A 22,344-nucleotide genomic window follows, 5' to 3' on the forward strand; every position below is an offset into this window, starting at 1 on the left:
TTGCTATAATTCATCAGTAGATGAATTACCTTAGATCTCTCATTTCTATATGATTTCTGTCCTACTGTGGAATGATTTTATCCTACACCATCTATACCTTATGGCTTTTGATGAAACACCCACAACCCCTTTAACAGTATCAAAACCTGTTAAAACTGAAATCGTCATAATCCTCATTTATTTTAAATTGTATTACGCAAAGGGAGCTAAGCAATATATCATCCTTCTCCCTTAAGTCTCCCTATTCAATTCTGTCTTCCTTTCCCCAACATTACCTAAATCCAAGATACAGGATCAGGTGGCAACACTTCAGCAGAAAACACAGTATACACCCTTTAATGCTTTAGCATAGATGCTTCATTGTACCAATCAACTGTTACAATTTCCAAGAAAATACTCAATGCTGTACCTCATAAGACTATAAACACATATTTTTACTTAATTGGAGCTAAAAATGAGCTTTGCAGATTATGCCTGGAAAAGGCTTACATTTTTCAAACAACTAAAATTAGAAGATCATTTTGGTATGCACAAGATGTACTAAATAAAGCAGTACGTTTAACACTAAAAGCCTCCAGTAGGGAGGGCATTGTTCACAACTATCTCTCTTTGTATATCCTTTTTTCCAGAGTTTAGAAACCTCCTTAGAGTACTGTACTGCATTATCACAGTGAATGCCAGAGCACCAAAATAAGGAATAATCTGTACTTAATATCCCTAATTTGTAAATAATGAGACAATATAACAACTGGTTTCTAAGCCAACAAAAGAAAATCAATGACAAAAATGTTGATGTCTAGAAATAGTTCTTTACCATTACTACAGAGGGCATAAACCACTCTGTAATGTGCACATGTTTCCAGGGAGTCCTAAGGAAGAGGCAATGGAACAAATGCATGACAGAAGCATGACTGGTCTTCTGCAACAAGCTTTCTCCTTCTCTTCAGGTTTCTCTTTTTATTCCATGCCAACCACTTAACTCAAACTTCAACCTGCAGAGCTGGTAAACGATCAAACTACCTAGAGTTTATACTAAGTAGATAGAGATGGTCATTTTGAAAGGAGAAAAATTTGTTACTCTGATCATATTTTCTGACCTATGACTTTAAATATTTTTTGATGATAGGTGAAATATAAATAATATTCGGATGAGTGAACAAACACAATTCTAGTCTTTACTATAACCTTGTAATATGTTAAGAAGGTGAGAGAAATATGTATCCCTCAAATCCAATCCACCAATATTCTAACCACACCACCCAAAGCTGGTAAATATAAATGATAGAGTTGGAAAACTGCCCTCTGGCATCCACAGACAGGGCTTCCAGGCATCAACATTTTCCTTAAACTCGTTGAAACTCTATTTCTCCATGCTAAACTCCCCAACTCAGAACAGGTCCTCTTTCTTTACGGTGTTTTTCTTTTCAGAGTTAATCAATTTTTGCATTTGCATAAATGATTGCACAGAGACTTTAAATGTAATTCTTTGTAAAAGGTGAGATCTAAGCAAACCAAGATTAATCATACTTCAGTGACTTGTTAAAAATAAAAATAAAGCTTACATTGTAAGCTGTCACCTTTGTCCTCAGTCTATATTTCAAGAATTATGATAGGACATAAATTAAGAGAACAGCTACGTCCTAGGCACATAATCACCTGTTGGATACATGCCAGCGTCTTGTGAACAGGAGGCAGTCATTTACAAGATTGTGCTTTTTACATTTTGAGAACAACCCATCATTATTTACAGGGAAAAAAATTAGACCTAATATCTGTTTTCCAGAAAAATTTAATATTTATGGAAATCTAAACCCTGTTATACAGTCCCCTTCTAAATTATAAGTACTTATTTAAAAACTACTCTTTCCCTAATACCATCAGGTAGCATACTGCCTGCTCTTCTTTTCACTCACTAACTTAATCTGTCAACTAAGCTATGCTGGGCCAACAGTATCACCTGGTGTTTACTATATCAAATTGTCTGACCTAGAGTTTCTTGTAGGAATTGTGTACACTTATTTTCAAGTCACAGTTCAGAAAAAGTCTTTAGTACTTCTTACATATTCATCAACTTGTACACCTCTTACTCCCTCTAACTCAGCGATTCTCAAAGTAGGCAGCATAAGGAAAGGAAAGGAAAGGAGATGTGAGGGGCAGGGAATCATTTAGAAAACTAGTAATTAAAGAGAAGTTTTTCAATATATTAAAAATCCCTTGGCCAAGATTCTGATACATCCGTCTTAGTGGAACATCATCTCACCTCACCTTTTCAAAAATCACAATGCGTCAAAAGAAATAGATATCACTTATGAGAGAGTCCTGGGAAATACAAAATCAGAAAACTATAAACAGTTCTTGGGTAATGCCCAACCCCACCCCACCTCTACTCTCACCCCTTATCTTCTCCAATAATGTTGACTTGTGTAGTATGACATCCATGCAGTTGTACTAAGATTGAGGTAAGTACATCTTTTCACTGCCCATTATTGTCTTAGACAAACCACTTACATCTATATGCCTCCCCTCACAAAAGGTCCATGTTCTTTTATAATATTTTATGCTTAAAAAAGCTACCTAGGAAGAAAATGTAGTCAATTTCTAGCTGGAGTTCCAGCTTGAGTGTTAAAGCCAGGTCTGCCTCTGGGAGTCAGATATGTTTAGAAAAATCTGGTAAACTCATGCATTGAGGTCACCTGGAATCTGTTTGTAGGAGGAACTCAGGTGTCTCCAGGGAAAGTACTTACCCTAAAGGGAAAGAAAGGGGAACAAGTTTTTCCTAGTCTCCAAAATCTGATTCTGAGAGAGGTGATTCTGAGTTTTGTATGGAGTCAGTGACTAAGATTTGCTGTTCCCCCCCACCACTCCCCAAAACTCCATGGATTTCTGTCTGAGTTCTGAGGCAAAAAGAAGATTCCAAAAAAATTGAAAGAGGTATCTTTCCCAAAAAACTATGTAAGACAATAGAGCAAAAAATATTCCTGGTATGGTATCTACTTTGTGTATAATACAATGTACCTCTCACACACCAAGAACTTCAGATCATAAGATAGGACATCTCATTTATGGTACTTTATAGCTGCATGATTCAGTGCAGTTTATAACAGTATCCCTTAACATGTTGGGAACATCTAAAAACAGCCCTTTGCCAGAAATACTAGTATTTTCAAGGTAGACACCCCCCTATAAACAGGGTGCAGAGACTTCCATAGATGATCTACCTCACTGCCTTTGTAGAGTCCACTATGAGTACATGTGAGCCACCCTCCAGCCCCAACCAGGCATTCCAGAAATAGTAGAATAAATAATAATAAAGCATAGACTTTGAGAAAAGAGGAAGATCCCCAATTTTAACTGACAGTAAGAGCCAGAGAAATATGGATTACAGGAGACTAATAATACTCAGATATGAATATTTAGAAAAGTTTGCCTGGAATGTAATGTTTTCCAATCTCCAACTAAATGGCATGCATGTAATTTCCATTTAAACATCATCAGAAGTATTGAAACTAAGTCACTTGAAGACAAGGTCTTGGTCTCAATTCACCATAGTCTCCAAATCTCTCTTTGGTAGAAAATGAAACATTTACTCTTTTTTACTTTTCCCCCTTCCCCTTACTCATTCTCTCTCAACCTTATAAATATATAGTTACTATACCGAGTACGTTAGCAGTACACTGAAGAATTCCTGAGACATCTTCAATGTCTTCTTTGTTGGAATGGTCTGCATAGGAGCATCTGTTAGAAATATTGTAGAAATTCTTTTCTACATCCCTATAACTAAGAAGAAAACAAAATTAGTATATGGAGAAGTTTTTAAAAGACTCTGCAAATGCACTCATATACATACACAAAAGCATGTGTTTATGCTCTTAGCATAATGACATTTTCAAACAACTGAAGCTTTAAGACATAATTTCTGGCATAACCCATCACTAACATCAGAATAAGCAATGTGGACCTGGAACTGGAAGCAATCATTAACAAGAAAGCAATGTGTGAAAAAAATAAATGATAAGAACCAGAAAATACATCAGTTTGTATAGCTAATGTTTCTTTACTTGAGTGCTTCATAACTACTGGTAATTTGTTTCTATAATGAATTTGTCTAGAAAAAGAATAATTAACAGTGCTAATTCGGTGCGTTAGCACTAACTGTGTTGAAAGTAAACACATCTTAACTTCTATTACAGTCAAGAAATTAGCATGGATAACAAATAAGCAAATAAAGCATTTGGTGTCTGACAGAATTTGAATCATGGTCTTACCTTTTTCTATCTGTGAGACTTTGGGCAAGTAATCTAATCTCTGTTAGTCTAACTTTCCTCCCTCATGAAATGGAGATATCTCCTAGAGTTCTTACGAGGACTTAAAGATAAAATGCCTGTGTTGACTGAAACTTTTCCAGTTTCCTCTGAATTAGAGCTAAGGCACCAAAGCTGCAGAAAATAAAGGTCAAACGCTCCCACGTTTCAAAAGAGTAGCCAAGAAGACCAGACATCACCTTCAGAACTTAAGAAATGACTAAATAGTCACTGCCATTGTCACCTCACCACCAGCATACATAAGCCAAGGAACAGGAAAATTTTGAAAGAAAATAATCAGAAGAATGAGTTATTGGCCTAGGAGGAGAGCACTGTTGTTATCTCCCCCCACCCACACACACACACAAACACAAGTAAAAGAGAGAAGGGGAATATTCCCTACAGAGGACCAGTTGGTGAAAGAGGGATCTACTCTGATAGAGACTGAGGCTTAGGTATCTCATTCCTCCATGAATATCTGCTGAGGTGGTGGAATTCCTGATCATCCCTCTATACCTGACTGAATGGAAGAAGATTCCAGGGAGTGTTATTAACCGGGAAAATAAATAGAGCCAAATTGGAACTGGCCTACAGTCCTACTATATGGCAAGGCAAAAACTATGGGTTTCCCATGGGAAAATTCATATTTAGTGATATGGAGATACCACTAAAGAAAGGTGAGCTGGTGGTGTCCCATCCTATTGCTTTCCCTATCTAGAGGCTGCAGCCAGGGGCAGGGATTACACTAGCAAAACTGTGGAGTGAAATTCACAGAGCCAGAAGCTGAGGCATCTGAAGCAGTAAAGGCAGAGCCTGTACATGCACCTTGCTGAGGGCATCACAGACAAGAGAGGATTATTACAACCAGCAGTGAAGTAAACGAGGCTTCTACTATTTCCCATTTTATTCATGCCCGATATAACACATCAGAAGAGAAAGTAATCAGAAAGGATTGGCCTAAAGCAGAGGAGTCAATAATACATGATATCACCTCTACATTGCATTCCAAGCTCCTCAGGCCAAGGTGTAACCCAGGCAGAGAGGGACAGTGAATAAGATTGGATATGAGATTGAAGATTTGAATTGGTCTGGAGTGGACTTTATACTCCCTGAAAGTACTTGGAATACAGTGCAATCTGCCCAACCTAGTATCAAAGAGGGCTCATCATAGCATGTTTGAAATGACTGGGGAGAAAAAAGTAAAAGGGTTTCATGTTTGTAAGATTAGACTCCAATAAACCAGTTAAGCAAAATGCTTACTACAGTTTCTAGAATGCAGGAATCACTCAGTAAAAGGTGGAATGGGGAGCACAGTCATTAAACACAGACAAATACAGGTTTATTTTTAAATCAAGCGCCACCATTTTAATCAGAGTGACCTTAAACAAAATATTTTTTCTCACAGTCTCAATCTCCTCATCTGTAAAAATTAGCTTAATACAGTGATCCTATGAAATAGATTGTTAGTATTAAATAAAATAACAGATATGAAGTGCCCAGTATATTACCTCAAAAACAGAGAGCAATCAATAGCTATGAGATTTTATCTAACTTGTTTTTATTCAGTAAGATAGATATTATATGTAAATATATCCAAAAAAAGCTACATCACTTTTTAGATAAAATACAGCCACAAAATCTGACCACGACAGCATAAGTAATATCACTGAAGCTTGTTTCCCAGAATAAGCAGGGTTAACACACTCCTAATTTCACTTCTAACGTTCTATTGAAATTATTCTAGCTTAATCCTTATTCAACTGTCAAAATAAAAAGAGAACAGAGGTTGGCTGTATAAAACAAACATAGAGCTCACAGTGATAAATGGAGTAATAATATACCTTTAGATGACTATAGGAAACGGTGTCCCAGACCAATATGAGTTTGGCAGCAGTCCTACCTGCGATATTAGCACAATGATGCTCATTCTGGCAAAAAGTATAAAATGAATGGCATGATACTGAATACATATTTTTCTATACTTTGATGTTTAAAATATATAATGAATTAAAATTACATCTCAGAAAGATGATCATGTTATTTTCTAATCATCGTTTTAAAGAAATCTCTGCTTTGTCTTCCCTACCATAGCAATCCGTTTTTGTGAGCTAAAGACCAGTAGGAGTGGTGTAGTATAAACATGAGTGAGAGCAGTTAGATTAGGCACTCTGGAGGAAGAAATTTAGATTTTAAAAAATCCAAATTCTCTGTAAGAAGAAAGCTGTAGCTGGAACATGAACTGGGCATATTTAACTCCTGATGCTAAACAAATGATTGCAGAGTTTTTTCTTTTTCTTTTCTTTTCTTTTTTTTTTTTTGCGGTACACAGGCCTCTCACTGTTGTGGCCTCTCCCGTTGCGGAGCACAGGCTCTGGACGCGCAGGCTCAGCGGCCATGGCTCATGGGCCCAGCCGCTCCGCGGCATGTGGGATCTTCCCAGACCGGGGCATGAACCCGTGTCCCCTGCATCGGCAGGCGGACTCTCAACCACTGCGCCACCAGGGAAGCCCGACTGCAGAGTTTTAAAGGCTCAAGGAGGACAGGTAAAGGATACAGCAAGAGGAGAATGGGAAAGACAATCAACAAAAATTAAGGTGCAAAAGAGTCAGATACAATAGTGGTAATTATAATTCAACAAACATACTGATTACCTATGTATACCAAGCTGATTATATGACTTACCACATTATTATCATTAATATTTCATTTAAATATCACCCCTACCGTGCTATTATTCCCATGTTTAAAAATGAGAAAACTGAGACTCAGGGAGGTTAAGTAATCTGCCCATGATCATTCAAAGGCACAACCTGACTTTAAATCTAGTAAATCTGGTATGTCTACTTCCAAGCACATTTTCGCAGTCCATTGCTCTATACTACACAATAAAGCTGCACAGAGAGAAGGGCACAAGATAATGACAAGAATGACATCAGAAAAAATTGTCACCATAAACCAGATTTTCCTCAATCCTGAGTTCCTTTTGATTCCTAAGGTAAACACTGCCTGTCTCCTACTTATCACTTTTGCTTCTCACTATTCTTCCCACCCCACACTGCCCCAAAAGCTAGTCCATTCCCTAGAAGCTTGAGTTAAAGAAAGGCTAACATAAAGATGAACAGTCAGGGCCCTCTTTTCTCATTTTAGATTGAGGGAAGAAGACTGCATATGCAGAGTTTACACAGCAATCAAAATTTACCACAAAGTCAATCTGACACATTGTAGCAGAACATTAAGCATAAATGGAAAACTATGCAAATAAATGAGTATAATTTATGCCATAAAAAGAAGGATTTTGGATACTAGAACTATAGATTTTAGAACTATAATGGACCCTAGGGATTACTCATTTTACACCCCCTTCCGAAGCATAATTTATTCTTTTATCCACTATATACATACCTCTGTGTACATACCTCTAGGGTACAATGTATTAATTTATTCACACTCCTCCCTCCCCCAAAAAAACTGTTAGTTCCTCCTATGTACCAAGCATTTACAAAGACACAATAATGTAAGAGTAAATAAGATAAATAACCAAATAAGAAAATAAACAAAATAATATAAGCTAATGATAAGTACTATGAAGAGAGATAATAGAGACTAATGTAGCAGAAAATCACTGTGTTTGGAGATTGAGGTAGGGGATTGAAGATTACTTTAGGTGGGTGTCATACCTTCCTGAGGATATGACATTTAAACAAAAACTTACTATAAAAGAATAATCCATGCAAACATCTGGGAACAGAGCATTCCAGGTATATGAAATAGTATGTGCAAAAGCCTTGAGGCTAAGCAAGCTTTGGTATAGTTGAGAAACCAACAGAAGGCTGGAGTGGCTGGAGTGGAGTGAAAAGTGGGGAGTGGAAGAGGATGAAATCAGAGAGGTAAGCAGAGGCCAGATCACAGGAATAGCTCAGCTTTTATTCTATTACAGTAAGTTATTATATGGTTTTAAACAGGGATTTCAAAGCATGATCCCTGGACCAGTAGAATCAGCAGTATCTGGGAACTCCTTAGAAATGCCAATTCTTGAGCCCCACCCAGACATACATGATCAGAAACTACAGGAGTAGAAGCCAGAAAACTAGATTGGAATCTCTATCTGAGAGACCATGGTGACAGTGGAGATGAAGAGATGAAGATTTATCATACCGCATGAATAAATTATTTAAGCACTTATTTTCCCAGCTTGAATGATCTCTATGAATAAATAAATGGACAAGTGAATGGATAAGTTAAGGAACAGAATAAATGTTTAAAGATAAAGTTGCTGAAGTACAGAGAGGCTATCTTACTTCCTAACAAGAGGCTCCATCGGCTACTCTCTCCCAATCCTCCATCTGTCTGATCCTTTGAACAGCTGCTCACTTCATTCAAGTCTAGGTCTTGGAGACTAAAAAAAGCCTCAGAGAGTTTCTATGGGCCACTGGTATAAAAATTCATTAAGGCGCAAGACTATACAATCCTGGAGCTCTGATAAATAATGCAGATCCAAAGGCAGAGTATCAAAACAGAGGGAAGGGAAGATGGGAAGGTTAGCGGTTGGAGGCTGAATTATGAAATTAAAAAGAAAAAGGCTAGCTCCTACTCTCTGTTACCCATTCTGATTCATCATCCAACCCTAGACACCTAAAAGCTGAATTATTTCAAGACAAGCTTTAGGCAAAGCCCAATTTCAGGGATTAGGAAAAGCACCTCTTTCCCACCCTCACCTCCCCAGAAACATGTACAATAAACTTTCCAGCACTTGCTTGCAATTGCCTGAAATCCCTTTAACTGTAAGAAACACATTCCTTTTCACAGTTAGAGATAAAATTGTGTTTTCTTAAGAGGAAAACACATATGAGTGAATACATTTTAATCCAAGTGTTAGCGATCATAGATGCTCTCCTTTTTCAGTATTGAAAAAAGAAATTGAGAGCAGAAAGATGGACTCTAAAAAGGCAAAGAGGACACTGGACAGGGAAACCATGGCCCTGTTTATCTTCATCAGCATGAGCACAGAAAAAGACAGTGAGCAAAGGCACTTCAAATCCTCAGAAGGTAGCCAACACCCAAGCAAAAATATGCTACTAGGTCTTAGAACCAGTAGGACATTAAGATACCTCTTTATATGAAAGTCCTATACCCTGTCTGTTCTTTAAATAGTGTCTGCAATAAACAGAACTAGGGAAAGACCATTTAGGCAATGAACAAAGAAATACCACAGGCTATGTCTACAGAGATTGAGAGGAGAGTTGAGGCAGTTATTTAGATGAAAGAGAACTCCATCCTACTAATGGAAAAAACAATTTTCTGCTGATTATAGTTATACAGTTTAGTTATCTAGTTTGATCATATTTATAAGATTCCCACTCTGACTTGCCATGAAGACATAATTTAGTTCACAAATAAGACTATTTCATCAGTCATTATTTGATTTCAAAACGGAGAGGGCACTCATAATTCCAGAAATAATTTGCATTTCATTACTGGTATTGTCATTAAAATCTTAAAAATAATGATGATAATAAATATGGGTAAACAAGCATGTAGTGCTTACCACATACCAGGAATTGTTCTAAATACATTGACTAGTTTAATCCAAACACCATACTTGAAAGCAGCAAATCCAATGAGAGTGATTAAGTTTTATTTTAGAGTACGTAGGAAGAGATTAACTTGACATTATTTATCTCCCTTAAAATAAACCATTTAAAACTACAAATACCCTCAAATTAAAAACCATCTCATGAGTTTAAATAATATGTTTTTTCTAGTACTGTACTCTTGAGGATTGATATGACCAAGTTTCAGGGCAATTCCCTTTGAAATGACAGTTAACATAGTCATCAAGCACTTAAAGTATATGGCAGTCTACTTGGTACTAAGATTATTTTTCCACTAAGTTTTCCTCCCTTTTGTTTTATTAAAAAAAAAAAAAATTCACACTATATCCTAATAGCCAAAAATATGTTCTTGATCTCCATGGTAATGACTATTACCCATAAATGTTAAATGATTCCCCATAGCATTTCAAGAGGTACCAGGGTTTGAAACTTGACTCCTCATAAGTTCTTAAACTTCTACAAAGATAAATAGCTGTAGTATATTGTACATTTAATTTAAATAGCTAGACTGCATCTGAAAGTGAATTTAGGCTTCTGTATTCGCCAACTGCTTTCTGCCATACCCAATCAAGGATATACTTTACACTTATTTGGAGCTTCCTGTTTACAAAATACTTCCATTAAAATTACCTCATTTAATAATGACATATAATCCTTGATTTAGTTATTACCATCATCATCACCCTTTAAAAGAGATAAAGTTACTTTAAAGTTCTATGTCCTTGTGAGGCCTTGAATTCCTGTCTTTTGACCTCAAATCTTCTTACTTTACATCATACCACAACCATTTCAGGAAATGGGGAATAAATAAAGGAAATATGTAGCATGTGACTCTAACTAAACAAACACTTCTCACTGAACTGTGTTAAGCTTGCAGTGAATTTGATTAAACTTTACTGAAGGATCCTAAAATCCCATTTAAAGCCTCTTGGTTGGTACTAATAAACCTTATGATATTACTAAGGCAAAATATGAGATTCAGTGGATGAGAATGAGAGGGTAAGAGCACAAGAAGGAAGAAAAAGGAAAGTACTAGCAAAAGGGATTTTACTTAAAAGGATTCAACACAAACTAAAGGAAATCACTCCATGGGGCTCCTATGAGCTCTCACTTCACACTGAGATCATAATCATTATGCAATAAGGTTGACTTGGTTGCCCACGTGTTCAACAGCTATGTTTGAGTAACTCTTTTTTTTAAATTGGAGTATAGTTGATTTACAATGTTGTGTTAACTTTTGTTGTACAGCAAAGTGATTCAGTTATACATATCTACATTCTTTTTATATATATTCTTTTCCATTATGGTTTATCATAGGATATTGACTACAGTTCCCTGTGCTATACAGTAGGACCTTGCTGTTTATCCATTCTATATATAATAGCTTACATCTGTTAACCCCACTCCACCCCTCCCCCAACCCTTTCCCCCCCCACTTGGCAACCACAGGTCTGTTCTCTATGTAGTAATTATCTTTAATTTGTCCCCAATAATAGCCAAAATCCATTTTTACTTACCCAGTAAATTGGTGCTCATAATACTGCAATGTCCTCTTGAGAGTTTGCTGTATCATCTGGGGCTACAGAATAATAATAATAATACATTATCAGCAAATCAGTGTCATTCCCATTCTGAGTATCATAAGCAGATATGTAGCATCTGATTCATCTCATAAGAGTTTTCGTTTTACAATATAAACCCATCATGAATTCTGCCATGTATTTTCCCCAAAAGAACTAATAATATGAGGCACTCAGCAATTACCCAGAATTTCCCAATTTCAAATATGATAGCATTTCCTAGCCATATTTTCCCCAATGCTTTTGTACTAGCTATTAAGTTCAACAAAATACTCATTGGCTGCCTACAATAAACCTAGACATTGCGGGCAGTGGAGAGGGGTGTACTAAACAAGATGAGTAATGCCCAGGTCAAGCCTGACTTCCTCAAGAGATTTCAAGCAAGGGTTCTAGAGTGTCCCAGAGGGGCCACAGTGTTTGGGGCAAGAAATGGGATCTGCAGAAAATACCTAAGCAGCTCATGACTGAATTTTATAATCCTCTCCTCCCCATGACAGCTAAAGACAGAGTTTCTTAATCCCAGAGCAAGAATTATTCTAGATTTATTTATGCAACAGAGCCTCATCTTGGAGTCTCAGACCTAGGGAGGCATGAAAGTGACTCAAAGATCTTAAAACACAGATTTTATTAACAAATTATAATAAGAACCAAATTCTCAGTGGCAAGGGTGTGAATTTTTTTTTTTTTTTTTGAGGTACATAGGCCTCTCACTGTTGTGGCCTCTCCCGTTGCAGAGCACAGGCTCTGCATGCGCAGGCTCAGCGGCCATGGCTCACGGCCCAGCCGCTCCGCGGCATGTGGGATCTTCCCGGACCGGGGCACGAACCCGTGTCTCCTGCATCAGCAGGCGGACTCTCAACCACTGCGCCACCAAGGAAGCCCTGAATTTTTTAAATAATAAAAACTTCTAATCAAGCAAGAAAAAAAAGCTTATCAAAACATTGATCTATTATAGCCATGGATGAATTTTGGGGGGTTATAATGACTCTGACACAGACCCTTCAAGATGTGAGAGCAGCATGGTAGTTTGGTAATCTTGTGGGCTGTCACTAATTAACCACACAAACCTATATAAATCTAAAAAGGTAATCTGCAGAAAGCATCTAGCACAATGCTGCTGCCTAAGAAGCAGTTAATAAATATCAGTTTATTTCCCATCCCTAATCCTTCAAAGAGATTGTCTTAAAGATATGTAATTTAAAGGAGACTACAGAGATTGTTGTCAGGGTTCACTTGAACCTCTTCCATGTTTACCTCTCTATGAAAAATGTCCAGGATAGATGTAAAAATCTCCCTACCTAATACTTTCAACATCCTCCTTGGTTGGAAATGGCTATTTTAAAGCTTGAGGAAACTGAGCTTCAATTAAATCAAGGGCATCCACTGAGAACTATTCTACACTACCATTTAGGAGAACATCTTCACTGAGCAAATCTAAGAGCTCAGATATATTCTTCACTTTAGCCAAGCCATTTCAGAAATTAATTTTAGGAGAAATCAGCCTCCAGTGTTCAAAGAAAGAGATACAGGGCAACTTCTTTCAACAGCTGTTTTTCCTTTATACTAGGTTAAAAAGAGGAACATGAGGCCTCAAACTGGTACAGATGTTTCTGTTCATAAGAATAGAATCAAAGTAGAATAGCATGCCTAGGAAAGGAAAATCATTCCTGACTCAAGAAGCAATGAGTCTGTTGAAAAATCTGAAGAGGGTGAAGCAGACACAGCAAACCTAGCACACATAAAAAGTGTGCTTTAAAAATCCAACCCATGGCCAATCTAAATCAAGTCATTATCAGTCACTGGCTCAGTACCCCTGGGATCTGAGCCTTCTGAACTGCTTTGGCAGTTTCTGAGCCAAGATAACTTTCTCTTTGGCAACATGCCCTAAAAGCAGTGAAAATCCACAGAGGAATTTTCCTTCCAATAACCTCTGGTGACAAAATATGGAACAGAAAACAGGAACTAGAGTGCACAGGGTCAGTTAAGACCAGAATGACCTCCTTTGTACCAAAGGACATTTTATTTTCCTGTACCAGGAATTTCCCAGTCATTAAAAAAAGCAAATGTTTGTGAAAGGAGTTAAGCCATTTAAAGAACTGACTTTTTTCTTTTCTGAAGCAATTACTTTTACTCCCCAGCGGGAATTATATTTATAGTTTCCAAATACATTAAATGGAAAATGTTCTCTGGGCACATTCAACAAAGCTTCAACTTCATAAAGATTTATATACTTCCTACTGCTTGCCAAATCCAGTGGGCACATTCTGGTGGTCTGAACTGTAAGCATAGAGGCTGACTGCAGAGTATCCCCTGATCTTCAGAAAGCCAAGGCTGACTTCAATACAGACCTGACTCCTCACCATGGACTATTACCACGGATTCACTCCAATCTTCTTCAAAGTTTGCCTGATTCTGAGACATCTTCACATAATCTGAGCCTCTCTGGCATGAATAAAAAGCACAAAGTGAAGACCTGCACATGGGCCAAAGCCTTCTGAAGGGGTGACTTCTGCCTTGAGGGTTGTAGGGTCCATTTACTAAATGTCAATGTACGCCAGTGATGCAAGTCAGTGTAGATTAGTGGGAAAAGCAAGGGCTCTGAAGATCTGCAGATCTTCTCTCCTTTTCTTTAAGAATGAAACGCCATACCAGTTCCATCCAACCTTCAACAGACCAAAATCCCATCCCTCTTATCTGTATCTATCCTTTCTTTAAGAAGGAGTTTGGAAAGATGATTTAGAAAAGAGGATTTAAGATCAAACTGAGTTCAAAATCCAACTCTTACTCACGAACTAGAAGACCTTGGGCAGTTTACTTAAGCTATCTGAAATGATTCCTTATGTGTACATTATTTTTATGGGAATTAATTGAAATAATTAAACCGAAGTCACTAGTACATAGTAGGTGCATAATAAATGATAGTTATGACTATGTTCACTGGGTTCCTACCCTCAAGAGTCTCAAAATCTAGTGGAGTACAAAGTTTATGTTAGAACACCCACCCCACAAGTGTAATGTTTCAAGATCCTCATCAGCTAAAAAAATCAATAGACTTACCACTAATACTAATAGTGAGAAGATGGTGCCTATTCCAGCTGAGGGGAAAATAGGAAAATGGTAGCTGAATTTATAAATATTTCCAATGAAACCTTCAGATCAGTCCAGAGAGATGGTGACAAAAGCAGAAATCTCAGAAGATTGAGAATAGACCTAAATCCAGGCCTATAAGTGGGAAGGACATTGATGCACCATAGCTAAGATGAATACCTCAAGCATTATACTTTATAACTAATTAGAAACAACCCGTGAACCTCCTTCTTATGACATAAAGAATGTGCAACACGCGAGCTGGATGATGTAATATGTTTATAGCCATATGCTACAGGATCTGAAAGACAAGGGTTGGGAAGGAGACAAAATCCACTGTCCCTATCATACAAAAGAAAATCAAAGAAGTCTGTAATTTTTTCTCTCCTTCCCCCAAACTAAGATAGAGATAGTAGCTTCCTACTGTCTCTACTCAACACAAAGAAGCAATGGACAGGAAGACAGCTGGAAAGAGAAAGCAGCCATCTGTGTCCTGCACATGTATTGTCTAGGGCTCAAAGAGGAAGTACCCAAAGCTTCCACCATGTGGCAACAAGAAGCCGTCTTCATCTCTAGTCTCATTAACAGCTTCACTCTACTTAGCAGTGACTGACCCCCACAGACTAAATGTTATGCTCATGAAAAGTCATGGGATCCAAACAGCCAGCCATGAAATAATCCAAAAAGAGCCAGAGAAATGATCCCTGAGTAGTGGGAGGAAGCAGCTCTCAGCAACTGGCCCTTCAAGCTCAGACAGCCCTGCAGAGGCTCCCACACAGTCTCTGCTCTAGATATCTGCACCAGATGGTATGGGGATCAGGCAGGAGTCAGGGAGTCAAGATGTGTGTGTGTGTGTGTGTGTGTGTGTGTGTGTGTGTGTGTGTGTGTGTGTGTGTGTATCACATGAAATGCAGTTGTCATCGTACAAAGTACACATACATCTCAATTCTACAGAGATGAAGTTGTGGCTCAGACTGATTAAGTAAGTAGCCCAAGATCATATAGCTCGTAAGTGAATCAGTCACTGCAAGCCAGGACTGGCTTCAAAGTGTGCAATATTTCTACTAGATGCTTTGAGGGTCCCTCTCACCTTTACTATTCTGTGATCCTATATATTTTTAAAATATATACAGCCTTCATCATGCCAAAAACAAACAAACAAAACTCCACAGATAATTTTAAAATAAACTTCTCATTTCTGCTTTGTAACACAAAACCACAAGCTACAGAATTAATGGAAACAATAGGTCTGCCTTTAAAGAAACATCCATAAATAGCCATGTCATTTTATTTATTTAAGTATTAAAAAAATATATTTCAGTGTCAGAAACTAAATGATATGGATATATAATTAATTACTATTGCTCTAGGCCAGTGATTTTCAACTCTGCCTACAATTAAAATCCCCTGGGGAGCTTTTAAAAAATACCAATGCCTGAGTGCCACCCTCAAACTTTCCAATACAACTGGCAGACCCATTTGCTTCTAATGTTAGTCAGGGTTGAAAACCTTTCATGTAAGATATAAACATGATGATCAAGACCAATACTCTATAAAAGTTACCTGAATAAGTCAGCATTAATGAGAGTAGTTTCTTTACTCAAATATCAAAAGAAGAAAGCTTCTGAAAGATGTTCACACATAACTGCTAAATCAACACAGTTCCACTAATAGCTCATAGTTAAATATGATTTGTTAGGTAAACAGAGAACTATATTGCTTGAAGCATTTCCAAGTAATTCACTCCCATGCACTTATGTCAGTATTCAATTTTGTACTAACACATACATAACAATGCAACAATTAATACGATTGTTGCATTTAATCTATGCAAGGCACTGCTTTAAGCCCATTACATATATTAACTCCTTTGATCTTCACATTAACATTATGAGATAGGTTATTATTTTACAGATTAGAAAACTGAGACACAGAAAGTTTAAGTTGTCCTATGTCAACAGGTAAAAAGAGACAAAGCCAGGGTTGAAACTCAGGTAGTCCGTTCCAGAATCCAAGCACTTAATCTCCAACCTGTACTGCACATAATTTTTAACACCCTGTATTTGGTTCAGCACTTTACATTTCATGTTTTTAATGCATATTATCCCAATCGATCTTTGCACCAATCCAATGACATAGTTAGATTGATATTATCACCATTTGACTAAAAAAGAATCAAAGTTAGAGAGATTAGAAGCCCTCCTTTACAAAAAGAGCATTTTTTCCCCTAGGAAACTTCCATAATAAGAAAGCATTTTTTTAACATCAACATAAAAATGAAGAATCACATGGTTTCAAATTAATTGTTTGCTTCTTGACAACACACTTAATGTTCTTTAAACATATGCACACAAACAAGACCATAAGCAAAAATCATGAATATCTTGTCTTAGATATACTTTCACTTTCCCATCCTTAGCTTTCCCTCACCCTCTTCCCTACCCTCTGAGTGTCCAGTTTAGTTACACTGCATTCTGATAGGACAAATCCCCACCACCATCATCTAAACTCCCAGAATAGGTCTCCAAAAATCATCATTGCATATTCTCTTTCCTTCCTTCATCAAAATTTGAAATCCTCTTAGTACCCTGACCCCAGATGGTACTCAGGAGGAATCCTACTTAAAAAACTTGATCCTCAATCCTTACTAAGGTAAATGATGGTATAAATGGGCTTTCCTACTTCATATAAGATGGTCTGAACCACTAAAGGTAGAATTTTGGTAAATAGGAGGGTCAGTGAGAGATAAATTAGGGAGCAAGGAACCTTTTCATCATCCTCCAAATCACAATCCAAAGATCTCTACTTTCTTCATAACATAAGAGCATTTTGCTTATAAGGATATGATATGCCAAATTTCTTCACTTAAAGTGATCAAAATTATAATGTTAGATACCCTATCTTTATGGGTAGGCCTGTAGACACCAATGGATCAAATTATATGATTGGTATTTTTAACAAAACTAGTCAAAATAATAAGTCACGTCAAATAACCAGCATAGGTACTTCTGAAAGACATGTAATTGTAGTAATTGTCAGTCTTGCTAAAGATCCAGGCATAATATGAATTTTCCCAGCCTTTGACTAAACTTACTATATATAAGCCAAAAAGGAAAAAACACCGCAAATTAAATATAGAACTTTGAGTCAGGACCTCTGTATTTCAAGCCCAGCTGTGCTACTGACCTTTTTATAAAATTAGCCAAAATCTCTTCACCTGGGAGTAAAATACCTTGGGGAAAAAAATGCCTCCATTTTCCCATCTAAAAAACACATATAAGAAGTTCATAGTTCTCAGGGTCATTTGAAGTAAAGCATTGCAAAGTTAGCACTTGTAAACAGAGGGTCAGAATGTACCAGAGATTAAGCCACCTTTCAGGAAACTTGGAATATCATCTGTGAACTACACCAGTAATTTCCTAAACAAAATTGGTAGTCCAGATAATTAACTACAAAAAGCAAAAATGGGGCTCCCCTGGTGGCGCAGTGGTTGGGAATCTGCCTGCCAATGCAGGGGACACGGGTTCGAGCCCTGGTCTGGGAGGATCCCACATGCCGCGGAGCAACTAAGACCGTAACCCACAACTGCTGAGCCTGCGCGTCTGGAGCCTGTGCTCCACAACGGGAGAGACCACGACAGTGAGAAGCCCGCGCACCACGATGAAGAGTGGCCCTCGCTTGCCACAACTAGAGAAAGCCCTCGCACAGAAACAAAGACCCAACACAGCCAAAAATAAATAAATAAATTAAAAAAAAGAGTATTACACCTTTAAAAAAAAAAGCAAAAATGGTAAGTATGCTAAAAGAAAAAAATAAAAGTTGGAGATACATTATAATATATAGTTCTATACATACTGGTTGAAAATCTGCATGATTTCGTCCAATCTCCACTTTTATTCTCCTTGTGAACATAGGTACACATTTGAGTGACCTCATGAAAGCTTAGGGTGAAGGCTGATATTATGCTAATTGACCCACAATGGGATTCAAACTGATAACCTTGGCCTTATTAGAAGTAAGTTCTAGAGTTGGAAAAATGGTGGAGGAAGAGCCAAGAAAAAAGATCCCTTTGGTTCCAAAAACTCTCCTGAAAAAGAGGAAGGCTTATCAAGCCCTGAAAGCCACCTAGGCAAAGCAGGTGCTTTTGCAAAGGAAGGAGCAGAGGAAAGGAAAAGAGATCAAGTTTAAGCGACTAGAATGGTTCCTACATGATTCCTGGTGGCAACTACGTGACAGGGTGCAACTGAGACGACTAGAAGTGAAACCTCACGGCTTGGAAGTGCCAGATAAACATTCCTTGGCCTTTGTTTTATGCATCAAAAGGATTAATGGGGGGCTTCCCTGGTGGCGCAGTGGTTGAGAGTCCGCCTGCTGATGCAGGGGACACCGGTTCGTGCCCCGGTCCAGGGAGATCCCACATGCCGCAGAGAGGCTGGGCCCGTGGGCCATGGCCGCTGAGCCTGAGTGTCCAGAGCCTGTGCTCCGCAACGGGAGCGGCCCCAACAGTGAGAGGCCCACGTACCGCAAAAAAACAAACAAAAAAAAGGATTAATGGGGTGAGTTTACTGGTGCAGAGGACCATTGCAAGACTTAGCCTGAATAAGATTTTCAATGGTGTCTTTATGCAAGTAACTCCTCAAACCATAAAAACGCTTCATATAGTGGAACCTTATGTGACCTGGGGATTTCCAAATTTGAAGTCAGTTCGGGAACTCATCTTGAAACGTGGACAAGCCAAGGTCAAGAATAAAATCATCCCTTTGACAGACAACACAGTGATTGAGGAGCACCTGGGGAAGTTTTGTGTCATTTGCTTGGAAGACCTCATTCACGAAATTGCCTTCCCAGGGAAGAATTTTCAGGTGATCTCAGGGTTCTTGCGCCCTTCCCAACTCTGAGTGGCCCGTCACGCTACCAAGAATAGAGTGGGCTTCCTCAAGGAAGTGGGCTCACCTGGCTATCGAGGTGAACGCATCAATCAGCTCATCCGGCAGCTGAACTAAACCCAGCATATCGGAAAGCACAGTGCATTGGAAGCATGTGTTTTTGTTTTATGGAATTGTTGCCCAGTATCTTCAAGCAAGATTATTTTCTGCTGTATCTTCAGAAACTGGAGGGGAAGGGTCAGGGAAAATGGTGATGTTCAAGGCAGGCACTTTTTATCCCACTTCAGTTCCAAGAAAAAGTTCCTGTGTGTTTTCTGCAAAGACCGCCGTCCACCTCTGAAACCAGCAAAGGACTTGGGCCATGGAGGAGGGAGTCCTGTTTTATCACACCTATCCTGGGATTTAATGTTGGTGAACGAATGAACACCCACACATGAATACAAGACAGCAGTGGACCAGGCCCAGGGGCATATTGAACCTGGGGTATCCAAGGGCCTTGCTTTGGAAAGAACTTGAAATACAATTAGAAAGAAGCGCACAAAAGCAATGCTCGGTTGTCTGCTGTGGGAAAAAAAAAAAAGTAAGTTCTAATTAGCAGACCACAGTGTTCATTACCATTTAATTATTGATTTTAAACTGAATATATTTAACATATACTCAATGTGATAATTAAGTCTTTCTATACAAAATATCTTTGCTTTCCAAATATCTTCCCCTTTGTTATTTTTTAATGCCCTTCCAAAAGAGCAATTGAATTTCAGTTTGACAAGACCTAACACCATCAATACTGATTTAATCTGAAAACATATATTCTTTGAACTGAAACAGATTCAAAGGGCTATTTATTAGTTCTTCTCCACCTCAGGCAAGAGCACATTTAAGTAATCCAAGAATTTCTGTTTTCAACGAACACCAGAAAATAATACCACCACCTTCAGTTTGTATAACACTTCACAGTTTACGAATCACTTTCTTTTCCTTCATCTCATTATATATTCACAACAACCTTGTAAGTCTCAGATATAATTATCCACATTTTACAGATGAAAATGCTGAGATTCAGAGAGGTTAAGGTGTTTTGCCTCAGCTACATGCTGGAAAGAGATGTCAACTAGACAAGAACTTAGGTCTCCTATGCTATTTCTTCCACAAGCTGCTGCCTCCATTGGTAATTTATCTCACTTTGGTGACCATTAGTAAGTTATTCCATGTACCTAACTGAAATCCCTTATTTCCCTTTATTTTTTCTGTAATAGATATGAAAACAATGTTGAAAATTTTTTCCCCAAATTTATAAATGTTGTTATTTAAATAGTTCTGGTAGGATCATTAACTTCTTAATAGGGAAACTTCAGGAGAAACATACTTTCCTGGTCACCATCTTAGCCAACTTGGCTGTCTGAATAAAAATCCTGACTATGAGACAAGATGATACCACTTCTAGACATCTCAGGAAAATTGATATTGCTTTATTGCAGACCTTTGGAGAAACATGACTTCAGTCCTAAACCCTTAAACCAAACAGGACCTCACAGATGGCACAAGGCTGACTCAGTCTACAAAGTGAAATGAGTAAGCTTTCTGTATTCAACGCTATAATAGAAGTTGAGTGCTAAGTGTCAAACAATTGGTCCAACAAGTTACATGCCCCAACTCATTTAATCCTCACAAAAATCCTGTAGGAGAGGAAAAAGTCTTACCCCAATTTTATAAATGTGAAAATTGAACCCAGAGAAGTTAAAAAAACTTGCCCGAAGTCACTTAGGTAGTAAGTATCTAAGTCTATTAAGTGTCTGATCTATATCTGACTGCCTCCAAAAGCCAAGTTTTTAATCTTCTCCTCTAAACTGAAATACAATGTTCTATATTTACCAAGGCAGAAAAGGTTATAGTTGAAAGGGATAATTAAGTCTTAGCTAGACTGTATAATTCTGGATACAGCATTTATTTTTCTGAACCGCTATTACCTATATTATAAATTAGGGGAATTCCTAGCATAACTGTTTCTCAGGGTTGGTGTAAGCATCAAATGAAATAAAACTATGAAGTAGTATACAAATATGTGTTATATGAAAAATACGTTGATGAGGAGCTAGTCAAAAAATTATTAAATTGAACTAAACTGACTATGTCTAACACCTAGGACTGTTGCTAGGCATGCCTCATAGCCCAAAGATGCCAATTATATGCTGCCAAGCTAATTAGTGCCATTTCAAGTCAGGTTTAGCAATGACCTTCATGTCAGGAAATAACTTCTAGCCTTTTAAAATATCTTTGCAGCCTCCACTTGAGCATTTCCAAAGAATTCCCTATTGTTTCCAGTACCTAGAAGTTACAATGAGGTGTTTCCCAACAAGAGCCTGGAAATGAGGGAAGTGATATTTCTCTTTGACAGTTAAGTTATAAAATTAACTCATAAAACAGGGAAATGTTTTGTTAACCCTAAATGCACCAGCTTAAACAATAGTTTGTAAATGAGTGACTGGTAATTACCTTCAAATACCAGCCATGGTATAGCTCCAAACAAAGTAGGCTACCGAGCAATAGAAAGTGGGTGAAATTAGAGGGGGCAACCCATAGGAAAGAGAAGGGGGAATAGTTTATGAAACATTACCTCTAATACTGTTCAAGGGCATACTGGTCCTCTATCACATTGAGATAAATTATTCTTAAGGTAAGGAAAATTCTTCAACCATCTTAACTAAAATGAGAGTCTCATGAATGAATATGGAGTATCAGGTCTCATTGTCAAGGCCTTCCCTACAACCAGATAGACCCTTAAACTGGATTAAAGAATTTGGCATGAAATTCATTTTGCTCTGGCTCTCCATGGATTAAAGCAAACTTTTGGTTATGACTTGGCTCCTCATGTAGCCTG

The 22,344-nt window shown here is 37.9% G+C and overlaps 1 protein-coding gene and 1 pseudogene across 2 annotated transcripts in view; one reads left to right on the forward strand and one right to left on the reverse strand.

The window, feature by feature from the left end:
- GUCY1A2 (guanylate cyclase 1 soluble subunit alpha 2) overlaps window positions 1–22,344 on the reverse strand; it is a gene marked incomplete at both ends in the record, with an annotated part of 429,067 nt that overhangs the window by 385,476 nt on the left and 21,247 nt on the right. Inside the window, 2 exons of the mRNA XM_082659927.1 lie at window positions 3,656–3,777; window positions 11,431–11,492. Of these exons, the coding sequence (XP_082516053.1) occupies window positions 3,656–3,777; window positions 11,431–11,492 (184 nt within the window). The remainder of the gene's footprint in view (window positions 1–3,655; window positions 3,778–11,430; window positions 11,493–22,344) is intronic.
- On the forward strand, window positions 18,611–19,696 carry LOC309825944 (large ribosomal subunit protein uL30-like; annotated as a pseudogene). The gene is made up of 2 exons: window positions 18,611–18,924; window positions 19,127–19,696. The product of its transcript is annotated as a large ribosomal subunit protein uL30-like (transcript).

Source organism: Grampus griseus (genome assembly GCF_964374135.1).
Source record: "Grampus griseus genome assembly, chromosome: 8".
NCBI lineage: Eukaryota > Metazoa > Chordata > Mammalia > Artiodactyla > Delphinidae > Grampus > Grampus griseus.